Below are 24,473 nucleotides of genomic sequence, written 5' to 3'. Positions count from 1 at the left end.
GGTTTTGGTTTTCACATCATTGGAGATTTTTAAGAACAGGTTGGACAAAACATCTGTCATGGGTGGTCTGGGGTATGTTTAGTCCTGCATCAGTGCAGTGACCTAGATAGACCTGGAGTAGATGCAGCCCTACAGTTCTGCGATTCTATGAATTCCACTGGACTAGGATTGCTTTTGGGAATGGTGGGTAGTTGGCATTTATTTTGCTGACAAATAGGTGCCATCCCTTCTAAGTAGGGGCCGTTGGTATATATGGGCTAATGTGTGTGTTTGTATCTTTGGGTGCACAGAGTTGTGGTATTTATGTATTTGTGCATCTGAGGCAGGGAGGAGGGGTGTGTTTATCCGTGTGTACCTGGTTGCGTGGGGTAGTGGGTGTGTATTTGTGTGGATGTGCATCTCTGTGCCCTGGAGGTTGTGTGTGTGTGTTTGCATAATATATCTTTGAGTAAGTGTGGGGGTTGTTTGTGAATATGCAGGTGTGTACATGTATCTGTTTGCACATGGGGTTTTGTGCCCATATTTGTGTAGGGTGGTTATGTGTGTGTTTTTGTGCATGTGCATTTCTGTCAGTGCATGGGGAGGTGTATGTGTTGTGTCTCTCTTGAAGGGCTTGTGTGTGTGTTGTGTGGACAAATGCTGTCTCTCTGGGGTGTGTGTGTGTGACTCATGAAGGGTTCATTTCAGGGTTCAATAGAAGCTTCTCTTTGATGTTTTTCTCCAGTCCATTCCACATCTTGCACCTTCAGCAGTGAGTGGACACTCAGGGGCTGCGTTACTTTGCGGTAGATGTTTCCAGCTGTGTGCTTCCTGCCAGACACCAACATGCTTAGTCAAGGGTGTGAAAGGAAGTTCTGAGACCTGGCATGCTTTGCTGGGAGAGCATAAGATGTAGGACTCGGATGAAACTCCTGGTTCTCTACAAGTCTTAGCACGCAGAAGGGATGTGACTTTCATGTAAAAGCAACTAGCTCAAAGCCTTGGAAATGCTTCTCACATCTCTGGTGAAAGGTCTAAATGGGAGGGAGGGACTGACTGACTTGTTGGAGGCAGTGGCATGTCTCTCTCCAGGTATTTTCATGCTGGGATGAGAAGCACCCTTCAGAGGAGTTTAAAACCTGAAATGAAAGCTGTGCCTTTGAACAACAGAAGGAGAGGTGGCGATCAAAGGTAGCAGAGTCGCCTAGCTGCTAAGGCAGTCACGCTGCTTGCACAGCAGCTCCTAGAATAGCTTTCCCCTGTCTCTGATGGTGGAACGGCATCCCATATGAGCAGGCCTCAAGGAAGGAGACAGTGAAGGCCCCTCCCCAAGCATTGTCCCTCTAACTTCAATGGGAGCTGTACCATCTGGTTTAACCAGAGGTTCTGGGCAGGGGCCAGGAGGAAGCCCAACAACTGCAGGACGCTCACGTGGGCTGGAGCGAACTAGGTTAATCGTCCGACTGACTCCGAGAGGAAGCAATTGGTCATTATTTGGGGGGGTTGTACCTGCTCCCTGAAGAACTAGCACTGACTGCTCTGGAGCAAGATTATTTAACCAGTTACTCAGGTCACATCGTTTGAAGCCTGGGCTCACTTATTCGATCCATGGTTCCAGAAGTAAAAAGCTCAAAACCGCTTGAGTCATCAAATCCCCTGTTTCCTGAATGGATCTGTGCCCTGGTCAGCCTAGGCGAGTGACCTGGGAACTCTGTGTAGTGGGCTACCAGAGGTTACCCTGGGGTTCTGGTTCTAGTGGGCAACAGAGTGGCAACAGTGTGGATTCCTACATAGGTTTCTAAGGTACTTCCATGGCCCCCTGAACGGCTCATAGTTTCTATCCTTACAGCACTGCTCTGAGGGAGAGCAGTGGCGTTCTGCCCATTTTATTGGCAGGGAGCTAAGAGAGGCAGGGAGCCAAGGGCAGTTCGGAAGTCTGGTGGAACAAGGAATTGAACATCACAAGTCCCAAGCAAGCACCTAACCACTGGCCCATCCTTCCTCACTTAGGATGGAGTACTCTAGCTCAATCCAGGTGGTGGCTGTTCACTGTGGCACCTGGGAATAGGATACTACGCTCTCTCTCTTCTTTTGTCTTTCATTTAAATGCGAATGTGTTTTAGAGGGCAGGACAGGGAAGGGTTAACAGCACTGGTTTACAGCAGGGAAAGGATAGACAGATGCCGTGCAGGCTTTCCCCGGCATCTGTGCCAAGGCACATTATTCCTGATCTGCAGTATCCCTTGCTACTCCAGTCCTAGGCCTTCCAGACACAGCTCTGCGAATGCACCTCTCTTCTTGACCTGCAGCATCCATTGCTATCCTAGTGCTTGGCATTCAGAACAGCTTTGCTGATGCACCTTCAGTCCTGACCTGGTCCTCCCACACCTGCTATTCCAGTCCAGGGACAGTGTGCAGCTCTGCCATTGTACCTCAGTCCCGCCCTGTACCCCCAGCTGATCTAGTCTTGGGGTCATCACCCAGCTCTGTCATTGCAGCTTCTTCCGCCAATAAACAATCCGTCTCTGAGGCAGTATAGGAGCTTTTGTCTGCACAAAACAGCAGCCCTGCTTCCCTGTCCACTACCATCCTCATGGCTCTGCCTGCTGTGCTTCTGGACATCTGAGTGTGACAGCTGCCAAATTTTCTCATCCCGTCTCCCAAGAAACTCTGCCTTGGGAACAGAAAGCTACTGACTGGCAAGAGGCTCCCAGAGCCCGCAAATGGGTTCCAGGCAATTAAAGGGCTGTACGCCGCAGCGGGACATAATAGTAATAATCATAATTAACAGTTAGCACGCACAGTGGTTTTCAGCTTCAAAGCACTAACTGATCATTAGTGAAAACCTTTCAGATGCCTTGGTGAGCGGGGGCTGGGTGAGCGTGCCAGTAATCCACTAGCAGCCTGTGTGTCCCACCTGCAGCAGGGGTGTGGGTGTGCTCTCTCTGGGGATGTTCCTTGCACCTAGCCCCTCACAATCACATCTTAGCCCCTGGATAGCATGATTGGCTCCGTCCTTTGTCTCCTGTCTCCAGTCAGTGCCCTCTCCATCCTTCCCCAGATAGCGCTGGTTTTTTGCTACATTTTTCTTAATTAGGGGCTGAACCTTTCAGCCTTAATGTTGTTGTGAAATGCTGGTGATTGGAGATACCTTGCTCTGCAGGATACATGGGATATTGGTTTTCTCCCAGCAATTTGTCTTCCTAGATGTATTCTCACCTACTGTGTTTCCTCTTGAATTTGTCTGTCTGGGTTCAATGTTAATGGGAAGGAAAGGTTCCCCCAAATCAGAGGTATTCTTGGGCATAATTGACCACATTCTGGGCCAAACTCAGTTCTCACTTTACACTGGTCTAAAACAGTTGTGTCAGTGAAGTTGCTCTGGATTCTCCCAGGAGTAAATTAGAACAGAGTTTAGGACTATGAGGCTGCATGTCTTGCTTCTGCTGAGCATAATCTGTTGGGTAACATTTTCATTCCATCCTGCCCTCCAGCTTCTCTGTTTGACTATTCTGCCCTGAGGACTTGTTTCTGAGCAGCAGCATCAGAGATTAATCAGGTAGGGTCTGATCATGTGGGGTGAGGAACGCCTACCACTTCCACAGGCTGTTAGTCTGTTTAAAGAGTGGTGTGATACTAGAAGCGTGTTAAAAGCTGCTGTACATATTGAGATTGGAAGCTTTTTGGTGCAAAGAATGTCTCTTCCTATATGTTTGTACAGCACCTAGCACAAGAGGCTCTGATCTCAGTTGGGCTATACTGTAATACAAATAATAAATAATAGTATGTACTTCCTAAAAATCCATTAAAAAGGCAATGGGAATCTTTCCAATTAATTTCACTGTCAATGAATCAGGCCCTAAGGGCCAAAGCTTGGTCCCACTGAACTCAGTGGGGGTTTTGCTATTGACTTTAATGGGATTAGATTTGTCCTTACAACCTCCTTGTCATTTTCTGCATCCCATCTGTGGAATGGGAGATAGGGAAGTTGCAGAATCTGAGCCTTCTCCCTCACAATCCAGCCTAATCCCTTAATTCTGCAGCTAAATTATAATCCTTGGTTTACTATTTTGCATTCTGGTGCCATGGAAATGGTTCCATAGATTTGATCATTCTGTCTAGACACGGGAAAACCTCCAAAAGTTTGGATGCTTACGGCAATCTGAATCAATTTGGTCTGGAAATCACACCACGATCAAGCTCTCTTGTAAAAGTCTCAGAGCTGCCTGGTTTTGGCTGGGTCAAAGACACCATGAGAAGAGCTTTTCTTATGCTGTAGTATTTCTGCTTCCTGCCATGGCTTTCCCAGGATGCCCCAATATTGAGGTATTACAACTGCACTGCACTTATACTGACTATAGCAGGGCTCCCCAAACTACGGCCCGCAGGCTGCATCCAGCCCGCTCACCCCTCCCGGCCCCGCCCCTCTCCCAAGTGGCCCCAGTGCACCACTCCTGGCCCCAAGCAGCACCTCATGGCAGCCGCTCCCCACTTCCAGCCTGGCCCTTTCCCCCCCACCGCGTGACGTGGGATCAGCCACTCCAGCCCACCAGAAGAACAAGACCGAATGGTGTGGCCCTCGCAGCTGGACTATAGGATCATTCTAGATTTAGTGCTTGGGGCTATTCTGATATTTGATCAATGTGAAGCATGGTCTCATGGCTAAAGCACAGGACTGGGAAGGAGGGCTCTCGGCTCCAGCCCCAACACTGCCTCTTTGTGTGGCCCTGGACAAGTTACTTCATTGGGTGGTCCCTGTCTATAAAAAGGAAACAATGGTGATCTGCCTCCCAGGCCTGGATGAATTGGTTGGTTGGTTGGTTGGTCGGTGTTTTGAAATCCTCATGTTGGAAGGCACTGTAACATTACAAAACTCAATTATGAATGAAACTCTCTTGTTTGAACATAAAAGTTGCCCGGAGGATTTGGGCCAGAAGAGACCACTGTGATCATGTAGTCTCCCGTATAGCATCGGCCATAGATCTTCCCTCAATTAATTTCGGAAGCAGATCTTTTAGTAAAACATCCCATCTCAATTTAAGAATAGCCAGTGATGGAGAATCCACCATGACCCTCGTTAAATTATTCCTGCAGTTAATTACCCTCACTGTCAACAATTTGTGCCTTCTATCCAGTCTGAATTTGACTAGCTTCAATTTCCAACCATTGGATTGTGTTATTTCTTTCTAGGCGAGATTGAAGAGACTATTATTAAATACTTGTTCCCCACATAGGTTCTTATAGATTGTGACCAAGTCATGCCTTAACTTTGTCTTTGTTAAGCTAAACAGCACAATTCCCTTTCGTTCCTAGATGCCATTGAAAACCTCAGCTAAATATCTTTGATTGTTAAAGTGGCAAGGGAGATTCTGGGTGACAGATGGTTTAGAATGATTTCCCCTTAGTATGCCCCAGCATGAAAGTCACTCTGTAAACTCATAACAGGATGTTATGGCCTAAAACTCTTCTAATGAGCAGGTGAATATTATTATTCATAAGTTTATTCCCTGCACATCCCCGGTGTTTGATGCTCTATACTCTGCCCCAAGAAGCTTACAGTCAAGAAAACAAATATCAACCACCGTTAAAGCCCCTAAAGTACCAGAGATCTGATCCTATGAGGAGCTGAGCATCCTGAACTCCCATTGACTTAGTATCACCCAGGCAGAGCTCAGCACCTCATAGGATCATACTCCAGGCCATCACATAGTAGAGATACTTAATGTCTCAGCAGTCTGGTAAAAGGAATGTTGGGACATCCTAATATTTCAACTGTTCAGTAGGGTAGGGAGGCAACACTGATGGGTTCTGTGGATTAGAAGGAGAGGGTTAGCTCTTGTGGCACCAGGACAAGGAGGGCATTCCAGGCACAAGAAGCAGCATGGGTGGAGATGAGGGTGGGAGAAGAGGACCGAGGGAATAGAGTGTGAGCAGAATGAAGTGTGCAAAGGAACAGTGGGGACAGTCTCCAGAGCTGTTAACTAGACATAGTTCATCAGCACAGAAATGCAAGTGATGCTGCGTGGTCCCAAGTCACGTCCTTAGTTGCTTGCTGTAGCTCTTTGAAATAGACAGGGGCATGTCAAAGAACGCTTTGATGCTTCTCATCAGTGTAGCAGAGTTCCTGGTGACTGGAGCTTTTGTCTGCATGTCACCTCTATCTGCACATTCTTTCCTCACCATTCTCAAGCCCGGCATCTGCATGTTACTTACTATGATTAATTCTCAAGGGCTCTCATATCTCATGCTGCAGGGTATAATAAACTGATCAGCAGTTGGGGTCAGGAGGAGAATCTGTCTCCATGAGGTTGTATTGCACAACTGGATAGGTACGTTATTAGGGGAGAGGGCGGTTTGCATCTTCCTCTGAAGACTCAAATAAAGGCCTCTGCCGGCTGCAGGAAAATAGACCAGAAGGACCAGAGATTTTTTTCACTACACATGACAATGTAAGAATGTTTGTAGTGGTTTCAAGCCCATGTCTCTTACAAGAAACCCATTTGACATGGTGTCATCTGATTTCTTCATGCCCTTTTTTATATTAATTTTACTCAAGGACTTGTAGAGCTGGGTATATTAAAGTAAATGTCATTATCTTTGATGTCTTTCTGCTTCTTCCGTCTTCTATTTATGAGCTATCTCTTCTCATGAGATGTTTTCTTCATCTTCTTTGCCTCCTTTTCTTTCCCTACCCTTCAGCCATGTAAGTATTTTGCCTGTGTCTCCTATTCAGATAAAAGGTGTGTTCCTTCCACCACTGCTTGGGAATGGTTCTTCAGCTCAGCACCAGATTTTCCCCTCTTCTTATTGCACTGTTGTAGGAGGACTGGGCTATTAAACTTCCCTCCCCCAATTTAAGACCTTGCTTTCTATGTTCCTCCTCTTTACTGTAAATGGGAAATACATCTCCGTAAGATGCACCCAACTTGAAAAAGGGGCCCCAATGCTGATCGTGTCCCAAACAATTAGTTTCAAGCACTGATGCAATTATTCTAGTTTGTTGTTTCTGGAGAGTAGCTAAACCTGGTATAATGAGGCTGCCAATTATCCCCTGTATTTCCCACTGGTTTGTTGCAAATCAAAGCTGCTCTGTGGAAGTAAAGTGCTTACCTATGACACGGAGGGCCTGATTGGCAGAAAGGCCAGGCATCCAGAATGCTGCTGCAGTGAGAGCCGGGGCTGGTCAGCACCTCTGAGAATCAGACTCCTACTGGTTGATTCTGGAAAGAGCATGGAGTGTTGTAGGACCTGAAGTCAAGGGAGTGGAGATGTTAAGAAAAGGAAGGGACTGGGAGGGGTCTAAGGGAAGTGAATGGTTGAAAGAGGAAAGCCCCGTTCTGTTAAGAGTTTGAATTAACTCAGTCATTTATGGCTGTGCTGGAAATCAAAGACACGGATATTGCAGTGACAGCAAAAATCTCTCTGGTGCCATCTCTTTCCACAATATCTGTATGTGGTGATGGGGGTAGGGACATTAACTGATGAGTTACTCCCTTCAAATATCCCAGCGTGATTCTTCCTTCACAGCATCTGCGCTGGCTCATGGATCCTCTAAAGGTTCTTCTGAGGCTCTCTTTTTATTTTGCATGCAACAAACCCCGGAACCAGGCTGTCAATAGGAATCGCAACCTGTAGCTCTAAAGTACAAATGTCCACCATGTGAGCTGAACAGCTCAGTCCCGGTTCAGCAAAGCACTTAAGCACCCATTATAGGTGATAGGCCTTAACTACATGGTAAAGTTAAGCACATACTTAAGTGCTTTTCTGAATCAAGGCCTGAGATGGAAGCAGTAATAGATGGCTTCCACGGCGGATCAGCTACAGAGTAGGACACAGACACACTTAGCCAGCGTGTTACATGTGGATTAACCCATCTCCATCCTCACACCCCACTCTAGACAGCCACAAGCACAACACTTATTCCTCCCTTCCACTGGGGGATTTAAAACTCCGCTGCCAACTTGGAATTTCATTCCCAAAGGTATTTCATTCCAGGCAGCGGTGCACCTAGGCCAGCAGCAGATGGCAAATGATTCATCGGAGCCAGTGGCAGAGCTGGGATGAAAGGAGAGAGATTTCTATGGAAAGCTTCCAGCTCTTTTTTTTTTTCCCCCCTATACAAAATTAAAGGAAATGATGCGGACCTTACTGATGAGAGGACATAGGTCGCAAGATATCTGTCCACTTCCCCCTTCGAGCTATTTCTGTTTTATTTATGTAACAGTAGCTCCAAATGATGTTGATCCCTATTGTGCTAGGCACTGTCTATACCCACCGAAATAGACAGTACCTACCCCCAAAGAGCTCATGGTCTACCTAGACAGAGGATGCAAGGGGCAACAGGCACAGAGAATTGGAGAGATTTGCCGAACATCACACAACGGGTCAGTGGTGGAGCTGGGAATACACCCAGGTCTCCTGCCTCTCTGTTCAGTCCCCTAGCCAGTGACTGGACTGCCTCTGATGTACAAGATCATGGATACTGCGAGATAACCTTTGCTCTCTTTAAACTGGTACAGTGCAAGATAAAGCCTTCGCCCTTGGTTTTGCAAGGTGTCTTTGGCACTGGCCATGGAGAGCGTCTAAATACCTCTCTGAGATATATTATTCAATCACTTTGAAAGGTATCCTGCTGGTATGAATGTAAAAAGCTACCAGATGTTTTTGTGTCTTTGCCTTTGTGCTGGGACAAACCAGCATTTCAAGAAAGCCATTGGTATTATACAAATTGATCCCCAGAGGCACAATAGGTGGTAACATATTAAATATGACTCTCTGAGCTCAGCCCTGCCCAATTCACCTTTGCTTTCTTCCTTCATGCTCTGCCAAGAACACAGATTCAGTAGGTGGCCACCAAAGGCCTGAATGAGACTGCAGGGTGGCCACTGGGAACTGAGGCTGAATTTTCTTATTTTCTGTTTATCTGAAAAATGCTGTATCCACTGCATGTTCATTATGCCCAATAACTCCTTAGAAAGCAAGAATTTTGTGCAGCATGGAAACCCTTGTTATGAAAGGGACGTGAAACCAAAATAACCCTTTGCAAAGGGCCAGACTGAGTTAGTTATAGCGTCCTTTCAAACAACAAAGTGGAGCCCAAGCTGAGCGTTGACAAAGCATTTGCCCGGTGCTATTAAACTTTGCAAAAAGCAGGAAAAACCTGCGAGAAAAGAGAGGCGCGCACCGGAGAAATCTGTTATCTGCCAGAGCCTAATACACAGAGCAGAACGAGGGGGAAATAATATTTTAAAATGCAAACAAGGCCCATTGAGGCTTCACCAGCACTTCAGAGAGATAATTTTTAAACTTAATGATTTTCACATTTAATTCAGGGAGAAATTAGTCACCAGGTATTAAGACAAAACAAGGCTCTTGCCTGTATTAGGATTCCATCCTGTTCAAGCTGTTTTATTTCTGGAATAATTAAAATGCTCACTGAAGTAGAAAATGTGCTATCTGATTCATTAGCCAGATTTCCCTTTGTAAGGTGATTGCTCTCCATCTCGTATTTGCTTATTGGAAGTAGAGAAACAGGGCCAAGGGGATCTCAGGCCTTCCTGGATACAGAGGGAGGGGCCAGGGAATTTGTGCAGTTCAGTGGAAAAAGAGTGAGGGGCCAGTGGATCCTGGAGATGGAGTGAGCGTGTTGAACCGTTCAGCGTGTACAAGGGTCCCACTCATTGAATTTGGTGAGGTGTGTCTGGGAGGGTGGAGCCCAGTTCATCACAGCTGTCAAGTCTCCGCTGTGAGTTTGTGCACAGACGAACTTGCACATCTGCAGGGGTGAGCTCCTCAAGGAAGGGTCAGACACTGTCTGAAAAGTGATTCTGGGATAAATGGGGGTTTCCAGCCTGCAGAGCTGCAATATTCAAAGAATCTGTATATGCCTGCAGTAGAACGCCAGCAAGCAAATGGCACTGGACAAGGGGGGAGGGATGTGTGTGTGTGTGTGTGTGTGCGTGTGTGCATGCGTGCGCGCGCGCCAAATAAATGAAAAAGGAAGAAAATGAAAAAGGAAGAAAAAGAGCTGACAGTGTATATTGGCCTGAGTTCCTGTGACACACCATGGCTAATGCTGGGAAGTAGATGTGCTAATGCTGAGCAAGGAAGAAGGCAGATGGAGGTATAGAGAAGGAAGGGAGGAATCAGAGGGTACTGGTGCACCAATTGTCCTCTTAATATTTTTTACCACTGAGGAAATGAAAGAATCATAGAAACGTAGGACTGGAAGGGACCTCATTAGATCATCTAATCCAGTCCCTGGCACTGAGGCAGGACTAAGAATTATCTGACAGGTGTTTGTCTAACCTGTTCTTAAAACCAGTCAAGGCCCTCCCTTTTCCCCATCACCCGATCATTAAAATGCTGATTGGGTGCACAGTCCCACTCCTGCCGGCTTGTGTGGCACCACTGCCAGGCTGATGGTCTGTATGACCTCTAAGAATTTTAAAACATGTCCACCTCAACAAAATCAGCTATCACTAATTGGCCGTCCCAGCAAGAGAGATCAAGGACTGAAACCAAACTCTCTTCTCTCAGCTTCTGGAAGAAGGTTCCTCCAGGTCAAGATGGGTATATCTGCACTGGAATCAGGACAGCACAGGTAGAAGGACCCGTGCTAACATTGATCAAGCTAGCTTGCTAAAAATAGCAGAGTAGTCGCAGAAGCACGGGCGAGCCACCTGAGTAAGCACCCGAGTTCCCTGGTGGGATTTTATTCACCGTTAGCCCATGCTGCTGCATCTACACTGTTATTTATAGTGAGCAATCTTGATCAAAGCTACCTTGGGCATGTCTACATGTGCTGCAATTGCACCTCCCAATTTCAGTGTAGACATAACATACCATTAAGGTAGAGAGAGGATAATGATGTATGGAGGAAGCTTGCCCAGCTACTGTCCATGCTGGAGAGTTTGGGGAATGAATAGTCTCCAGGGCCATCACGCCAGCACCGCTCACAGAGTTACAGTCACATCTTTCTTCTTTTTTTTTTGTCTTTTCTCTAATGGAATTCCGCTAGCAGATAAAGTGATGATGTCACTATGCACTGTCCTGTGAGGTCACTTCTCAACTTCATCACATCAGGATTTTACACGTTGATGTCCCACTTTGGGGGACATTTTGTCATTTGTCCTGCCGAAAAGTCGACTCCCAAAGGATGAAGCCTTTAAACAGCTTGTTTCTAGAGGCTTTTCAATGTGTTTTAATTAAAACAATCCCTGGTCTGGGCTGAATCTTTTTCCTCCTGGACTTCACAAGCAGTACTGTGGTGCAGCAATGGGCCCTGGAAGACTCTTATGATGCCAGCTCATTGTGAGGACTCTCGTGTGATTGGGGGACCAGCACTCTTTGTGATAGTTCTTGGTTCGGAATGTCATACAGTGCTTGATGGGGATATTCGTGGTATCAGAGTTCAATGTGGCCTAACCTTTCTGCTCTGATGTTGCTAAGTTCTGATAGATCAGAATAGGCCTGGCCCCTTTTCTGTGTAGAGTTTGCCCTTGAATCAAAGGTTTATCCCACATAAGAGCAGAGACGCAGCTCACGCCTCTAGGGAAGCATGTGGAAAGAATCTTCATATGACCATATCTCCCTTTCTCCTCTGTTGCAGTGATTCCTAAAGTAACAAAGCACTTGCTAGCCAATCCTGTCTTCACCTGTATCATCCTTGCTGCCTGCATGGAGATTGCTGTGGTCGCTGGCTTTGCAGCCTTCCTGGGGAAATACCTGGAACAGCAGTTCAACCTCACCACTTCATCAGCCAATCAGCTCTTGGGTAAGTAACTGCATTAACCAGCCATCCAGTCCCTCCGCTGTCTCTCATAATAATAATAATAATATGTTGGCCTTTTGTAGCATCTTTCACCTGGGATCTCAGAGCTCTTTGTGAAATGAGTTGGATATACGGAAAGAGAGAGAGTGGTTTAGCATCTCCATTTTAGAAAGCAGAAAACGAGGGTCCAGAGAGGTTGTATATAGTTTTAAAATCCTCTCATTTTGGGTATCTCAGCTTTTAGGAACCCCATTTTAGACCCTAAGGGCCTATTTTCAGATGTTCTCAGCTCCCACAACTGCAGTTGAACTCACTCAGTATGGGGGATGCTGAGCACGTCTGAAAATCAAGACCGAACTGTCTAAAATCTGGCACAAGAAAAATGATTTCCCCCAAATTACAAAACTTGGCCCTTGGTGAATTGACCAAGATCACATTCAGAAGCTGAATATGATAATTCTGGGAGAATTGGGCCTAACTGCAAAGTTAATGGTGCTATTTTGTTCATGATAGTTTCTCAGTTGAGGACTTTCAAAGGTGGTGGGTTGTCGAGGCAGACCTGATCAGGATCCTTGTAACATTTTTAGCAAAATTGTCTCATGTATATTAAGGCTGGAAAAGTAAATCCCAGGATTTGGATTTTAGGAATTATTTGTGAGTTTGATTTAGGTTTCCTCCAAGAAGCTTGATTCACTAAGGAGATGTCCTTTTATTTACTGGGCTTTGAATCCTTCTGAGAAGGGACATTAAGCATGGTTAGATTAGCATTTGGGTTGGCCCTTTTCATTACAACCAAATTAAATGTCACAACTAACATGTTCACACCTTTTGGTAGCCCTTATATCCAGGCCTGTTAGTTTCTCAGATAAATCTGTTTTGTTAGCTCTGAAGGTTTATTTGTCTCCTTTGGGCTCTTCTTTTTATAAAGAATCTTTATGGACAGAGCTTGATGGACATTGACTGGCTTATGGAAAAGGTTCTAACAGCAAATTTTGTTCTTTTGGAAGCTTTTAATGTCTGACTGGGTGAGGAAGATAAGGAAATGTTAAATATTTCCTCAGACTCAGTAAATGGGGTATTGTCTCCACTTTACCTTAGGTATTCTAAGGACTAAGTAAGAAATTCTTCAGGCCATGAACTTTCTCTAATTTTAAATAGATTTAAAATTGGCTGGAGATTTGGAATCGTGTAGGTGGTGATGATTGTGGGGTCATTTTACATTCACCTCTTCCAGAGGGAGTGGTACAAATGATTCTATCACAATTCTGGTTTTAAGCTGGTCTTGTTTTTTTAACTTTTTAGTGGCCGTTAAACTGGCAGCTGTCACCTACAAATGAATTTCTACCTTCCATCCACTTTTTTCCAGATGACTTCTGGCACATTGTGTATTACTCCTAATTTTGAAGCAGTAAACTCGAGGCAAACTAAGTGGAATCCATTAGTTAAATCTAAAATTAGAATGGAACCCTCATCCAGTGATTTGTTAGTGTTAAAGAACCAGCTTTTGGACCTCAGCGATTCAGCACAAGCCAATGTAGTATTTATTAAGATCTTTAGAAAATTACAAGATGACCTAACCACCAACAAGGGTCATGTTTACCCTTTCAAAGGTAAAAGCATCTGGTATGATTCAGATTGCTCCAGTCAGAAGAAACTGCCAGAAATAATGGCTCCCCAGATTGCAGTAAGACATTTGTTATCCTTAGAAGTGAATATAAAAAAAATGCTGAATAAGAAGAAGTTTGAACACTAAAAGGCCCTTTGGCAGGAACTTGAGTTTGCAACCACAGAGAAAACTAGTTTGGAGAATGGCCACTCTACTATTGATAACTGCTTTGTCCTCTCTCACTTGATTCACAAATATTGCTCTCCCAAGCAAGGAAAAATGTATGCAGCCTTTGTCAAAGTCAAGTCAAAGTTGCAGGAACTATCTGAAGCCTGCATCCCAAGGAAGGGGAACAAATTCATAGGCAAGAGTTGTAGACCAAGCTGGATGAGTAAGCATCTCAGATGGGTGATTAAGAGAAAGCAGAAAGCCTACCAGGAGTGGAAGATGTGGGGGATCAGCAAGAAAAGGTAACCTCTTGGAGGTCAGGATATGTAGAGATAAAGTGAGAAAGGTCAAAAGCCAAGCAGAGTTGGACCTTGCAAAGGGAATTAAAACCTACAGTAAAAGGTTCTATAGCCATATAGATAGGTAGGAAGGAAAGGAAGGAAGGAAGGAGTGGGACCACAACACACTGAGGATGGGGTGGAGGTTAAGGATAATCTAGGCATGGCTGAATATCTAAACGAATACTTTGCCTCTGTTTTTAATGAGGCTAATGATGAGCTTGGGGATAGTGGTAAGGTGGCTAATGAGGATATGGAGGTAGGAATCACCACATCTGAGGTAGAAGTCTAACTGCTTAATGGCCCATCCAAGAATATTGAAGGAACTTTTGCAAGCCCATTATCAAGGATTTTTAATAAATCTGTAAACTCGGGGGGTGTACCGTATGACTGGAGAATTGCTAACATAGTTTCTATTTTCAAGAAAGGGAAAAAAAGTGATCTGGGTAACTACAGGCCTGTTAGTTTGACCTCAGTAGTATGCAAGGTCTTGGGAAAAATGTTGAAAGAGAAAGTAGTTAAGGACATCGAGGTGAATGGTAATTGGGATAAAATACAACATGGCTTTACAAAAGGTAGATTGTGCCAGATGAACCCAATCTCCTTTTTTGAGAAGATAACAGACTTTTTAGACAAAGGGAATGCAGTGGATCTAACTTACCTAGATTTCAGTAAGGCATTTGATACGGTTCCACATTGGGAATTATTAGTTAAATTGGAAAAGACGGGGATTAATATGAAAATTGAAAGGTGGATAAGGAACTGGTTAAAGGGGAGACTACAACGGGTTATACTGAAAGGTGAACAAACGATGGCCAAGATTAGGATAGGGCAGCAAGTGAGCTAACTGACCCTATATCCATCACAAAAGGGGTCTGTTAAGGTTGTATATTGGCCCCTTTCCTTTTTTAAATGTTTAAGTTATTGAGGTTGTGACAGCTTTAGGCTGGTACAGCATTCCTGCACAAAATTCTGAACTGATTTGTGTTGGTCCTTTTATAAGTAGAAGATGTGGTTCTGCTGTCCCAAACTCCCCTGGGCTTGAAGCGTATGTTAAAGGAATTTAGTTTTTTGGCACTGGGAGTACCTGACCATAAACTATGAGAAAACTAAAGTTATTGTCTTTGGCCTCAGACCAAGGCTTCATAAATAGATGACTGATGGCCTTTATTGAAAAAGTCAGGTTTTCCCCTTATTTGGGTACCTGTTTAAATATAATGGCCAATGGCATAAACATATAGAGGAGGTAAAGAAGAAAGCCTCAAATTCTAGGTAGGCTGTGTTGTGTTTCACTCTGAGCCATGGGGACAATCTAATCAGTTTTCAAGGCTATAGCCTGTGCCCAAATACTATATGGTGTGGAAATTGGGGGCTGGAAAAATCTTAGCAAATTAAAGGTTGTACAAAACACATTTTAAGGAGAATACTCAGCCTCCCAAATTATACCTCGCATGCACCAGCTTTGCTTTGCTCCGCAGAAGTAGGGGAGGGGTGGTATTTTGACCAAGGCCTTTAGGTATTGGCTTTGTATTTGGCATATGTATCAACATCGCCTTCCAAGATTATGTCTGGAAGAACAGCTCAGTAAAATATACACTGTGAAGTTCTCTTGGTTTTTACAAGTTCACCATTCCCTCCATTCCTTGGGGTTTTCAGAACTTGATTTGGTTAGGGCTGTGGGCAAAAGTGTGCAAATCTTTAATTAGCTCAGAGTAGCCAATATCTGCAAACAATTGGATAGGGCAGTTGTTCATACAACAAATATGTCCCCTTGGCTTTCTCATTTAAAGAATATTCACCGTTAGGTGAAATGCTTGAATATTCTGAAGAACAGTATGTTAAGGAGGGCCTGTACAAGTCTTCATTTCCAAACTATGCAGTTATGTATTGAAAAACATAATCATCTTTGTCCATGCTGGTCTGGCGAGGTTGAAAACTTACTACACTATTTAATGTCTTGTGACCTGTATAGCCACCTGAGAACTCAATGACTATCTCCATTCCTAGCTCAGACGCCTTTTGTCACACCTGCTCAGAAATTAGGAAACTTGCTACATAGTGAAAATGTTTCAGTTATTCAGGCTGTTGCCCTAGTTGCCTGTTGAGGCACAAAAATAAGAAAAATATGTGAAAGGGAGGCTATTTTGACCTCGGTGAAATAATGTACTCCGAATATTTTTACCTTATTTTAGGCAAGGGCTAACCAATCTTGTGTTTTTTTAAATTTGTATTTGTTTTTAAGTTGTCAATTTAAAATTAGTATTTATGGTTTTATGAGCAGTGACCTATAGCTAAGACACTATGTTAATAGAAAGAAATAATATTAGATGCCTCAATTTTTAGGAACCCAGTTTTAGACACCAAGGGCCCCATTTTCACAGGTTCTGAGCTCCCACAACTGCAGTTGAACCCACTGGGAACTGGGGGAGGTGCTCAGCACGTCTTAAAAAAATCAGGCCTGCACTGTCTAAAATTTGGCACCCCAAAAATGGGTCACCCCAAATTAGAAAATCACATAGCAGAAGCAAGAGCAGAACCCAGGAGTCCTTCCTCCCGGACCCATATTTGACACTCTAAACTATGTTCCCTCCCGCAGTGCTCACAGCAATTGCTTTATCTAGATTCAATTGTTTCTGTGAGATGTGATATTCTTCATTCTTACAGCCAGGGCATAAATATACTTTAAAGCTCCACACCTAAAGCAGAGATGCTGCTGACCATGCTGTGGGGGAAAGTTGGGAACACAAGAGCAGAGCTCCTTGTCTAGCTGAGTGCTGTCCCTGTAATTACCTGCCTGATGATTCATGCAGTTGAGAGTTGCCCACTGTTTTCAGTTTTGGATGGAGAGCCCAGTTCCCCCACTGAGCTCCCATCTCCCCAGCAATTTGGCATGCTTCAGATTGGAAATGCAGTCAACAGACGAGCCTCAAACAGTTATTCTGCTTGTCCATCTGATGCGCCCTGGTCACCTTTCAAACAACATTTCCTGTAGGAGCCGTCCTACTGCTGTCTCTTGTATTCTCTGTGCTTCTTCTCTTCCGTCCTTTATCTGAAAGGACATTGATGCAAACACAGCCTCTTTATTCATCTGCTTCTGCCACTTGTTCTGCACAAAGTTCCAGTGTCCCAGTGCTCTGTTTGTGTCGGCCGTCCTTTCCGCAGCACCCAGTTAAGGCATCTGGGTGTTGATTCTGAATAACTTGCAATCACCACCATCCAAATGGGCCTGTGGCATTGAGCTCTCAAACACTGACAGCTTAACACGAGTCTGACTTAATATCAGAATGAATAGCGCACAGGCAGCTGTCCTGAGTGTGGTGCATTTTTCTGCTACATTGGTTGAAAACCTCCATTTTTAAAATTTAAATGAAATTGCTGGAGACTTTCCTAGCTGCTGCTCCAGAGGTCCCCAGAATCCAGAGACCTTGTTGCAGAATGGGCTTGGGTCTGACCAGCAGCGATGGGGTGAAAGTGAGCTAAAAGGAGGCTGAATATTGTGAGAACTTTCCTGAAGTGGGGGGCTGAGTTTTCAGGAGCGACTAGTGATTTTGCATACCCAACGTGAGACTCCGTAAAGAGGCCTGATTTTCAGAGAGCACTGAACACCTCTCTTCTGAAGATCAAACCCCTTTAAAGTGTCTCGTGTTAGGCATCCGCAATCACTGGTCACTTCTGGAAATCTTGCACGAGATCTGTTAGCCTGTGGATTAGTCTCTCGTGGGGAAAATCAGTGGGACGATGTAACTCTGCTACCGGTGGGTGCTAACAGCTTCTTGGATCTGAGGTTTCATATGGTCACTTCTAAGGAGAACCCACATGAATGGAGAAGCATCCAGTCTCTTGGGTGTTTCTCCACACCAGACTAGTATTCCTAGCCTTTAGAGCTTCCCCCATCACTAGCACGCTGATATATTCACTGAAAAACAAAATGCTTCAACATACAGTGTGTTTTGTCAGCTCCCGCTTTCTCCTTGTGCATCTTCCTGACCTTTTCTTTCTCTTGCAGGGATGACAGCGATCCCGTGTGCATGTCTGGGCATATTCTTGGGTGGTCTCCTGGTGAAGAAGCTCAGCCTGTCTGCTCTAGGAGCCATCAGGATGGCTATGCTAGTTAACCTGGTTTCCACAGCTTGCTATGTCTCGTTCCTATTCCTGGGCTGTGACACGGGGCCCGTAGCTGGGGTTACGGTTCCCTATGGAAACAAGTGAGTACAGACAGAGAATTTCAACTCCATCTCCCACCTCCAGCCCCACGATCCAGCCCATGCAGTAAAGCACGGCGGTGTTAGGTAAACTAACCTGCTCTTATCAGTGCTGTGTGTCTCTGTTTTTCTAGGTTTTTATACCACACCCATCATGGGTATTTGAGTGCCTCTAGGACTAAGTTGCATGAAGTGTTGATGTAGTCATGTTGGTCCCAGGATATTAGAAAGACGAAGTGCGTGAGGTAATATCTGTTACTGAACCAATTTCTGTCCAGTAACCAGAAGCTGGTCCAGTAAAAGATGTTACCTCACCCAGCTTGTCTCTCTAGGCGTAAGTAACAGTTTAGAGTAATAGGGCTACAGCAAATTCATTCCCGACGCAAGCTGGGAGGACTCCATTGAAGTTGATGGAGAGGCACCTACTTCCACCATGGCTGAATTAGGCCCATGCTATAGAAGTGCCTAGAGGTGAGTGAGAACAATAATAAGTGTGAGAGCTAAATTCCACTGAGCTGAACTGAAACTGACCGAGCTGGCTGGAAACACGAGGCCAGATTCTGATCTCATTTAGGCTCGTGTAAACCCAGAGTGGGTCCACTGAAATCAGTGGATCCACTCTGGTCTGAGCTTCACAAGTGCTGAGCACCCACCTATCCCACTGAGAACAAGGGAAACGGTGGGCGCTTTTTACTGAGGTGGCCTAAATGGGAATTTCGGAGTCGAACTCTAGGCCCCTAGTTTTGGAAATTTGGAGCCGGTGTGATGAGCAAGAGGCACTTTCTCGCTTGCTGCTTGGTTGCTCATGAGACCCATTTTGAGTCAGGGTATTCGGACCCAGAAGGTCCTGGGTTCTATATTTTTCCAAAGTTTCTCAGCATGGGACAGTGGCTCTTTGAGGATGAAAACATCAGCACCTCTGCAGCTTGCTGTTGTGCTAGACAAATACGAAGTCTGATCTCACTAAAGCTGGGCTTCCCCAGGGCTGCTCCATGGATGTTCTCTCAGCACTGAGCTTCACTTGAGATTTCCCAGCACAGTCCTGAGCCACCTTGGGAGATGGTGGCAGCTGGAAATAATAAACCTCAATGTGTTTCTGTCACAGAGGGAGCGTATGGCCTAGGGTCCCTTCTACTGGCACCCAAACACCCCGCCCACGCTTCTTGCCATTTGTTTGCCGTTGTTGGGTAAGCCCCCTTTGTGTGACGCTTCTCAGAAAAACCAGCTGGCGTTATTGCACTGAGCATCCATTTCTAACTCTGTTTCTTTTGCAGCTCAGCTCCGACCTCACCCTTGGACCCATATTCCCCCTGCAATAACAACTGTGAATGCCAAACTGATTCCTTCACTCCAGTTTGTGGGGCAGATGGGATCACCTACTTGTCCGCCTGCTTCGCAGGCTGCAACAGCACGGTAATTGTCGTAATTTACTCAGCATATCCTAGCCGTGTGTGGTTGTGAGGTTAGTGTATATACAGTAGGAGTCAGCTGAGGATGGCTGACGGCCACAGAAATTAATTTATTGGTATTATCATGTGTATTACCATAGTTCCTTGGACTCCCAGCCGTGGATCAGGCTCCCATTGTGCTAGGCACGGTACAAACACAGAACAAAAAGACAGTCCCTGCCCCTAGGAGCCAAAAATCCATTTTGAGGAACTCCAAGTGCCTCACTCTTCGATGCACCGTACTGCATTACATTCCCCCCTGCTTGCCCCACCACTCGTATTCTCAACGCTTGGCCTCTCCTTCCTGTTCTACCAAATGCTGCCTCTGTAATGTGTGGAGGGTTCGGATTAGTCTTAAGAAGTTCCAGCGGGAAGTGTAAATCCCCACTTCTCCGGGAAAATCCTCCCCTTCTCCATGTGCCATTAGCACAGAGGGGAGAGTCCAGAGACGTGCTTGCTGTGCTGCTGTCAGGTGTGCGGGAGGGACAGGCCACTCGAAAGAGCAGTTTGGTGCCCTAGGAAAAGAGCGAGAGGAGATCTCCAACCCAAATGGTGAGGTGCGTATCAGAGCCTTGGTTCCCTTCCTGAAGGGCCAAATGGACCTGGAGATGCCGGGAAGCTGAGAAAAAGACTCCCGACTAACAAGTGAAGAAACTGCAGCAGCTGAACAGAAATCTTGTCTCCATTAGCTACCTTGCTGCGTGGAGCCACGGCGACCTCGCTGCCATCTTTACAGAGTCAGAGAGTATCAGCAGGCAGGTGCTACCTGGGAGGGAGTGGCATCTATTACAGTGACAGGTGAATTTGGGTGGCCCTCCATTTAGTCCTCTAGTTATCACACTGCTAACTCGAAGTGCTCCTCTGGCCCAGGCAAGCAGAATTCTGGGAGCTGAAGGTGGCCCTTCCCTGTCTGTGATGATATCTAGGCATATCCTTAAGTCCTCACTTTGCTTTTTACCCCATCCTTTCTCAAGTCAAACTCATTCAGTAAGGATTCATCACTTGGTGGGTAAATTGCAATCTCTACCTCAGGGCAGTGTGAGGAAACTGTAGAGAGGCAAGTTGGGGGGCATATTTGGATTTGTTCTTCACTCCGCTGACTTCTGGCTTCCTGCTCCAGCCCCTCAGTTGTGTGCATTCTACTGAGATAAGCGAAATGGCGTCAGCCCAAAATGCTTTCTGCACCAGCAAAGGAGACAGCATGATGCCAACTCCTGGAACTTCATGTTATAGCTAAAAATGTAATTTTATCCTGGGCCAGTGCATATGAAAATGCAGAAGCTGTACGTGTTGGTCTCGTGCATTTCCTCTGGCATTTGCCTCACACCTACCACTTCATGCCAATGTGATTGTTTTGACAGCAAAACTTTTGGCACAGAGCAAAGTGTCAGTAGGAAAGAAACGTCCTCCCGATGTGCCAAATTATTGGCAAAGAGAAAAAATAATGCTTGTGAGTTTCCGGGTGTAAAAGTGGTGTTTACACTGTGTCGCTCAGTGCAAACCTGTCGCTCCTTAGAAATGAGCATGGTAAAGAAAATTCAGTCTTTCTCTCCAGAGATGGTTTCGGGTCTCTCTGCTATGTAACTATCAGCTCTAACGTGCTATAAGCATAAACCCATCTAGCAAAAGTCTCCTTCTCCCTTTCCTTCTTCTTTCTCACTTGCTCTCTCCTGTTTAACCATCATCTTGGGTTTTTTGAAGTAGCGTTTTTGGACATGAATTAATGAAACTATAGCATCCTCTGGAAAGGGCATTATCAAGAATTATGGACCAGTTTGGCCAGGTAATGGCTTTGAGGTGAAGCCAAATTGCCAAACCAGGCTTTTAACCCATAATCCAGGTAATGACCTGTCTAGAGGGTTTTGTGGATATTATATACCTGTGATGAGCCCAGGGTTGCTTTTTACTGGGGCATAAAATTCTCTGAATGGTTTATTTAACTTTACTGCACTGTATGTTTCCAGTCTTGTATCTCTGCTTTCCCTCTCCGTGAATTGTCTCTAATGATAGTTTGTAGCCCAGTCAGTTAGTTTGCCTTTCTCATATGAATGCCATTGCTCTTTGTGATGAAGTTGGTCTGCAGAGAGGCTTTGGGTTTATTAGTGCTAAAGGGGCACAGGAGTGGCTTTTTCATTTCAGCAAATTCTTTTTCTAACCATTCCTTTACTGTCAGTGACCCTTATGAGTTAAGCCATTGTCCATATATCTTGTTTGTTTCATGGTGTTGTTTTTCAATTTCCCCTTTGGCTGGAGGCAGATGAATTCCAAATCTAGTGTTGTAGCACTGAAGTCTTAGGGAATCTCAGCAAAATGCCAGCCTGTTCCTAGCCAATCTGAGCCAGGCTTTTAAAACTACAAAACATGGGTAAATTGCATACATAATTTCCACAAGAAATTGAGGCCACTGCATGTGCAAATTTTGAACACGTGTGGTTTCAAAAATCTGGCTCCCGGTGCATCAGCCATTGAGCTGCAGAAAGACAAAGACAAAGATAAATTTACAACAGAATAGTGATGGGATTGCAGAGTAGTTCAGGAAAATCAATAGCAATTTGGCACATGTAGCAAAATATTGCTTCTGCATAGAAGAGGATGAAAGTCAGTGTTCGATGTCAGTGTGTTGCTGTAGCACATGTTATGATGTTATGAAACAAAGGATCAAAGATCTCCTAGGTAAGATCTAGGAAGGGCACCAAAAAATTGATGCATTCAGTGCTAGCTACGTTACAGTGTTTTAGGATAACAACTTTGGTGCAAAGTGATTGAAACGGGGGAGAGTGGAGAGGGATCGATCAGGCAATGGAGCTAGACACCTATGGACTGGGGGATATGCCATGAGCTCCTTAAGGATCGTATAACGGTTGTGTTTGATCTGAATTGCCAGCACCCAGGAGGATTCCTGGCCACATCAGATTCCAGCTACTATGCAGCCCTTGTCACCCTCTCTAAAGTAACTAAAGCACAATTTATCCCTTTAAAATGGCTTCCTGCACAGTCAGCCATCCCCATAATAGATGGGCTAGCAAAATTAACATAATCCCTGTCTGTGCTGGGATTTTTGCAGCAGGATAGTTACTGCAATATGGGCACATTGGTACAAACCTCTGTGTAAAGGCACTGCACTGGGATAAGACAGGGCTTGCATTACTGAGGTTTACCCTGCCAAATTACCAGGAAAAGTCACACCAGTCCAGCTCATCTGCACTGGACTTTGCACTGGTGTAACTACACCAATATAATTGCACTGCTGCTATTTGCCCATGTCTAGACGAGCTTTCAGGTGCCCATTTCATTGAGAGTCATTAGTACCTGCAGTCATATCATTAGTGTTACGAGGGTCACAGAGCCCTAAGTTTTTGTTTCTGCCTCACTCCATGCAGTTGTTTTAGAAGGCAATGCTTTCGACTCCTATGCAGAGAGAGAGATCAATGTCAGAAAGAATAGACTGGGGTCCCCATGGATCTTTGTATCTGCAGAGGCACTGAACTAGAACATGTTCTATTGTGGAGCCCTGAAGAAACCCCACCATAAAAGCAAAGGAATTTCTTTTTGAATCTTGGAGGTTTTGTTTTATTTTGTTTTATTTTTATTTTTGTGCTCCCTTTTCTCACGAGCATGTGACCTGCCAGCCTAGCAAAGAAAAGCAATGAATCATTTATGATCATTTTTGCTCCGTATTCATTAAGAGATTCCTTGCTATTATTGTGTGCCTTAACTGTGTTGACATCCTCGCCACTGGAAATTCCAGGAGGGGTGAGCACAAAAACATCTTTGACTGGAAAACAAAGCCTCTTTTGACGTCCTGTGCTTGCAGGAAAGATCAAAGGGAATGCGGTTGCTTTTTCTTCCTTCTGATCGCATATTGATAAACTTTATCTTGTCTGACTGCAGCTATCAGTTCTGTGCAAATCATTCTAAACTAGATGGCATCTGTTAGCCCTGTAGCACCCTTGAGGTTGTTTCCGTAATCACTAGAGTCTCTGCCACCTTCCCTTTGATACCTAGCTTGCTATGAGAGTAGGCACGCATCCTGGTACTCTCCCTGTCACTGTTCAAAGCGCCAGAATGAGGCAGTGAACCCGTAGCAATGAGCAGGCTTCAGATGCGCCTCCTTGTAATGCACTGCAAGGTAATTATAACAGCCAGGCAGACGGGGGTAAATTGGGAAGCAGTTGTAACTTCAATATGGCAATGTTTTCTCATGATGCGGGGTACGGATTCTTTCTTTGTTCATTTCACCAGGGTCTAACTTGGTGGTAATTTTCTGACAGCCACATTTATTTGAGATGTGAAAGGACAGGGAGAAAAGAACAAGCAGGAGAAGAAGCTTCCTTGCTCATAGAATGCCTTGGAGCTGGAGTTCTTTCGAAAAGCCTCTCCAAACCAGCTCAACAAGTGATTTATTGCCGGCTAATGAATTGACCGCTGGAGAGTGCACGCTTGCCAGTTGGCAAACCACTCCTTCTAATGCGTCTGTGTGTTGCAGGGTGGGCCCTGTTCTCCCTTAACCCCTGTGCCATGTGCTCCCTTCCAGAATCTCACTGGCTGCGCGTGCCTCAGTTTGGTCCCAGCCGAGAACGCTACAGTAATGCCTGGAAAATGCCCCAGTCCTGGTTGCCAAGAGGCCTTCTTGACATTCCTCTGTGTGATGTGTATTTGCAGCATGATTGGAGCCATGGCGCAGACGCCCTCAGTCATCATACTCATCAGGTAAGAGCCGTGCTGTGGATCTGCTGAGCTGCTTGTGGGTGGGTTCTTGATTCACCGCTTCCTTCAACAGGCTGCAGTAGATTAATTGAAAATAGAAAATCTCCTCCCCTGGGTCTAGATTGAGGGGGACTTGTTGTTGCCCACCGGCCATGGATGTGCTGAGTGCTTCTGACTGCTGTTGGAGTTGATAGGAGTTGCAGACGCTCCGCAAATCTCAGAATTTGACCTTCTTTGAGTGGAAGGGCGCTA

The 24,473-nt window shown here is 45.2% G+C and overlaps 1 protein-coding gene across 2 annotated transcripts in view; it reads left to right on the top strand.

The window, feature by feature from the left end:
• SLCO3A1 (solute carrier organic anion transporter family member 3A1) overlaps positions 1 to 24,473 on the top strand; it is a 202,722-nt gene that overhangs the window by 161,973 nt on the left and 16,276 nt on the right. For both annotated transcript variants that reach the window (XM_067555643.1, XM_067555642.1), the window contains exons 5-8: positions 11,591 to 11,755; positions 17,871 to 18,069; positions 19,341 to 19,479; positions 24,049 to 24,224. In XM_067555643.1, the coding sequence (XP_067411744.1) occupies positions 11,591 to 11,755; positions 17,871 to 18,069; positions 19,341 to 19,479; positions 24,049 to 24,224 (679 nt within the window). The remainder of the gene's footprint in view (positions 1 to 11,590; positions 11,756 to 17,870; positions 18,070 to 19,340; positions 19,480 to 24,048; positions 24,225 to 24,473) is intronic.

The sequence above is a fragment of the Emydura macquarii genome, unplaced genomic scaffold, assembly GCF_026122565.2.
Source record: "Emydura macquarii macquarii isolate MOO-44397 ecotype Brisbane River unplaced genomic scaffold, CSIRO-AGI_Emac_v2 contig_1644, whole genome shotgun sequence".
Lineage (NCBI taxonomy): Eukaryota > Metazoa > Chordata > Testudines > Chelidae > Emydura > Emydura macquarii.
The sequence above is the reverse complement of the archived record's forward strand: the minus strand, read 5'-3'. Positions and strand labels throughout refer to the sequence as shown.